This window comes from Zingiber officinale, chromosome 1A (genome assembly GCF_018446385.1).
Source record: "Zingiber officinale cultivar Zhangliang chromosome 1A, Zo_v1.1, whole genome shotgun sequence".
NCBI lineage: Eukaryota > Viridiplantae > Streptophyta > Magnoliopsida > Zingiberales > Zingiberaceae > Zingiber > Zingiber officinale.
Window position 1 is genome coordinate 160,528,131 of NC_055987.1, and position 5,038 is coordinate 160,533,168.

At 30.8% G+C, this 5,038-nt stretch overlaps 1 protein-coding gene across 1 annotated transcript; it reads right to left on the minus strand.

Annotated features, from left to right (window-relative positions):
• Positions 1 to 1,789: 1,789 nt before the first annotated feature.
• On the minus strand, positions 1,790 to 4,630 carry LOC122005901 (probable pectinesterase 55). The gene is made up of 6 exons (XM_042561149.1): positions 4,504 to 4,630; positions 3,048 to 3,189; positions 2,808 to 2,967; positions 2,419 to 2,619; positions 2,051 to 2,262; positions 1,790 to 1,940 (listed from the first exon to the last, which is right to left on the minus strand). The coding sequence occupies exons 1-6, from the start codon at positions 4,628 to 4,630 to the stop codon at positions 1,790 to 1,792; spliced, it is 993 nt and encodes a 330-aa protein (XP_042417083.1).
• Between the last annotated feature and the right edge of the window lie 408 nt (positions 4,631 to 5,038).

Sequence of the window (5,038 nt, forward strand, 5' to 3'; positions counted from 1 at the left end):
ATGAGTAGCTATGATGATAATACTCCTCATCAAATGCTTCCTCTAAGCGATATTTATACACGATGTCAACCAGTTTTCCACTCATTATCCTTTTCCATGTGCTCTTATTTCTTCTTTAAATTTTGTTGAACCATCTAGCTTTACACAGGTAGTCAAAGATCCAAATTGGCATGTTGTGATGGCTATAGAGTTTGATGCTCTTCTTCGCAATGCAACCTAGAGCTTAGTTCCTTGTACAACATCTATAAATATTGTGAGTTCTAAATGAGTTTATCGAATTAAATATCGTGCTGATGGATCTATTGAGCATTACATAGCTCACCTTATTGCTAAAGACATATTAATGACTTCAATGATATTTTTAGTCCAGTTGTCAAAATTACAACTATCAGATTGTTACTATCTATAGTTGTTAGCTCCAATTGACCAATACAATAATTAGATGTTTCTAATACTTTCCTTCATTACATCCTGAAGAAACTGTTTTATGAAGTAACCACCTGAATTCATCCACCCACAACATCCAACACATGTGTGTCAACTTCAGAAGTTTATATATGGTCTTTGGCATTTGTTTTGATTTATGTGGATGATATCTTAATAACTGGTAGAGATCAAAACAACATTGCTACTTTACTCCATCTTCATCAAGAGTTTTCTATTCGGAATCTTGGCAATGCTTATTTTTTCCTTGGCATATAATTTCTTTCACATTCTGAATGTTGTATTCTCTCAAAGAAAATATATTATTGGACTTCTACAATGAGTTAAAATTGATGGTGCACATCTTATCTCCACGCCAATCATTGGAGGTGCTTCTTCTTCTGAACCTAGATCTACCGAAGTATTGTTAGTGCCCTACAATATATCACTATTACACAACCCGATATCATTTTTGTTGTGAATCGTGTCGGTCAATTTATGCATTCTTCTACTAAATATCATTGGGAATGTGTTAAGAGAATTCTTCAATATATTAAAGGTAATATTCTACATAATTTTCTTTTATATCGTTAATCTCACGAGAGCTAATTGCCTACAATGATGTTGATTGGGCCGGATCTTGCCATATTTCTTGGGTAAAATCTTATTTCCTGGTTTTCAAAGAAGAAACCTATAGTCTTTCGCTCAAGCACTGAAGCTGAATATAAAACTGTATCTAATACGACATTAGAAATTAGTTGGCTACAATTTCTTTTTTAGGAATTACACTTTTCCCTAACCGCTAAGCCCAAAATCTAGTGTGATAATATTGGAGCAACTTATCATAGACAAATCTTATTTTTCATGCTCGTATCAAACATGTAGAGATTGATTTTCATTTTGTTCACAAGCGTGTGATGACTTGACAACTTTCAGTTTCTTACATCTTACAGAAGATCAAATTATTGATATATTTAATAAGTCATTATTTAGATAACATTTACAAAGTTAACACTTAAACTTTCAACGTTCAGACATTTCAGTTGAGTTTGTCAGAATAATGACAATAATGAAAATAATCTTGATTTTATTTCAATCAATCTAAATTTATCATATTTGGTATTATATTCAAGACGGACAATTTATTACTATGATTATAATTATTACAATTGTATGTCATATTTAATTTTTTAATTATTATTTGGACAATTTATATAAATAAATTTATTGACTTTAATTAATAATATAATACAATATAAAAAATTATTATCTATCCTATTATTTTAAAGTGCTCAAATTTATTCTTACATGTTTTGCTAAATTAATTATATAGACTAAGAAGTCTTAAGACACTAGTTTAAAAATCTTAAGGTTGTTGAGACAACCAATTATCTGGACCAATAAATTTGTCGCTGACGAAGTGGCTAATGCTTTGATTATTTTTTAACCAACTCACTCTTCTTGACTTATCTGAGCCTGGTCCCAAGCAACCTTGTTCTATGATCGTTGTGTGGCTCCTGACATTAGATATAATATATATATTTTTAAAAAAATAGTAATTTAAAAAAAATTAAAATCAAAGGCCAATTAATTAGTTGAAAGCTCTTACACATTCGGAGAGGCATACCATCCCTGCCAACCTTGAGGTTGAATATTTGCAGGCATGTATGTCTCAAAGAAAATCACAGTGGACCATTCATTCCATGCTCTTCCAAGGTAAGTGCTCTCGTCCGAGGTACGAATGATGCAATACTTGAATACGAACCCAGTTGGGGAATTTTGGTTATCCTTAGCATTTGCGATCAACCAACCCTTTCCATTCGAATGCAAAGTACATTTCTGCATACAGTGAAAAAAATAAAGTTAATTAGCTTTAATTCTTCAGCTATTTTTAAATTTCATTGTGCATCTTAATTATTATATATACATTAATATTGTCATCGATAGACTTTGAGTAATTAAAACTACAACTATGTGTCCAGAGACTATATATACCTCGTATATGGATTGCGCAAAGCCAAAAATGAAGTCGACACTGCCCTCGATCCAACATCCGTAGTAAAAATGACGGCCTAGGTAGTCACACAAGGTGTCTTGGTGGCCTAAGAAATTACACCTATAGAAGGAATTCCTATCTCCCCCTACTAGTGCTGCCTCTGCTACTTCAGGGGCATGAATATTCCAATTATATGAATTCTGCATCCAAAAGAGCGAGATAAAAGTTTACATGAACCCATGGATAAGTTCTTATGTTTGTACTTGATTTCCAAAGCTTTCCCTATGTACATACAATATTACATTCCTTTTACATATTTATTGTTTTAAGTCCATGCATATTATATATATATATATATATACTAGAAAGTTTGCAAAAGAGTTCTCACCGAAAAAGTAATATCGCGAGCAACAAAGTCATTGGCATAGACGATGAAGGTTGCACAATTCTTAGTATCACCATGATCATTCCAGTCGATTCTAGTGTTGCTAGCACCTTCGCCTTGGAGAACAATAAATGGTTTTGACGCCCTTATAAGAACCTTCTCCCTACCACAAGTATCGAAAATAAAGTATTCATAACTTTGGACAAATGTAGAACTTAGGAGAAGAGACGATGGCTGTAATACCTGTAAGTTCCTTGCTTTATATAAATTTGAACCCACTGTTGATTGCCATCAGGAATGGAATCAATAGCAGATTGAATAGTTATGAAATTTCCATGCCCGTTCTGATCAACAGTAATGAATTTGGAGATTGAAGCAGCTCCATCTATGCACACACAGCTGCTCAATGCCAATAATAGCATAAACAAGATGAAGGAATAATGCATGATGAATTTAAAGCAAATTTAGTACTGAACACTTTTATGCAAGTCTGAAACTAAGATTTTGACATGTATATAAAGAGTTCTGGTTGACTGGATTGAATTTAGTTCTGGAAGGAAGGAATTTACAATATTTTTTCACCATGAAGAATTTTTTAAATGTAAGCAAATAGCTAAATTAAACCGGATGAAAAGTAGGTAAGGTATAATATTTGGATCAACTTTGTCCATAAAGTCTAAAGCAAGAATTTTATGAATAAATTTCAAGTAATAATAATAACTCACAATTTTGGAAACAAATTAAATAAAAAAATGGTGCATTCCGATCCATGGAGGATTGTGCCAACTGTTTAATCATGCTATCTACACCATTACGTGAAGAATTGGACGGAAATTTAATTAACATTTATTATATTCCATTTTATTTATTTGCAAGCATTAATTTACAGGGTCATTTTAACTTTATAATATCTCCAAAATTTAAAATGAACCATCTACTTTATTAAATGTATATAATTATTTTTTAGTATATACCATATCATCTATTCTAAAATTTCAATTATTTTTATTATTTTTTCTATTTCTCTTCCATTTTGTATTATTATATTTGAAATAGTAGAGAGTTTAAGAAGGAGAGAAATCAAAAAGAAATAATATTTTATTTTTATAGAGAATTAAAAAAAATATTATTAAATTTAGGATAGTAATTAGTTTTTCATAGGGTTGTATGAATGCTCTGAGGGAGGTTTTATCCAAAGGGATTCAAAAGTTTTTCCTTACAACAACTAGTTAATGGTGTTACTTATTTTATATATATATATATATATATATATATATAATTATTAAGATCCTTCAGTTATGGATGATAATCGGTCGGATTCTATATCCTCCATACCTATATCCATATTGAGTATATGATATCCAATGGATATACTCATACTCATTAAAGGATCAGATATCTTCTATAGTTATAATTTTTCTTCTTTCTATCCAACTATTATCGTTCAATAAAAATATATTAAAATTAACATCATATATATATATATAATTAAAAAATAAATTAAACATCTAATATAGTGTCCTCCTAATATCAACAAAAATAGTAATTTGATTTTTAAAAAATCTTTAATATATGTATATATATTATTTAATTGGGTATTCAAGTCAAGTATTGGGTATTGATAGTTCCTCCATACCCTCCTCCATTCAGGTCGGATATCGGATCCTCCATCGGGTTCGGATGAAATTATCATCCCTACCTCCAACCCTTGCAATTTCACCATTATCTTGAGCTGTATGTTGAGGAACATTGAGAACACTAATTGTCCTCACTAGAGCGGTCACCATAGCATGATTCCCCGTTGCCCATTTCCCCTTGCTTTCCATCAAATTCAAAAGGTAACCACTTATGATATGTCTTGTGATAAGCATAATCTATATAAGATTTTCATTATATTTTCACACTATATTCGACCTACTTTTCATGCATGATTTGTGAAATCTTGACTCTATAATTCATGAAACGACCCTAATTACTTGCTCTCGACTGAACCATATAATATCAACATTACACTAGCAGATGATTTACTGGAAACTAAACCATAAACTTCACACTGAAAGAAAATAACTTTACATCATATATTTGTCCACGATTTCACAAAAAAAAAAAAACAGAGATAATAACAAAACATATCTCCTAATAAACTTTTGTGATCTCCTACCAATACAACCCCACAAATAATCTTCATCTCGTACTAACATAACAAATCAAAGGAAAATAACTAATAACTGGCA

Excerpts from the sequence above, each read along its gene's own strand:
- LOC122005901 (XM_042561149.1), bottom strand. The coding sequence starts at position 4,630 with ATGGAAAGCAAGGGGAAATGGGCAACGGGGAATCATGCTATGGTGACC. Across the intron at positions 2,620-2,807 it reads CTCGCGATATTACTTTTTCG|AATTCATATAATTGGAATAT; the intron begins GTGAGAACTCTT and ends TTTTGGATGCAG. Across the intron at positions 2,263-2,418 it reads TTGCGCAATCCATATACGAG|AAATGTACTTTGCATTCGAA; the intron begins GTATATATAGTC and ends CACTGTATGCAG.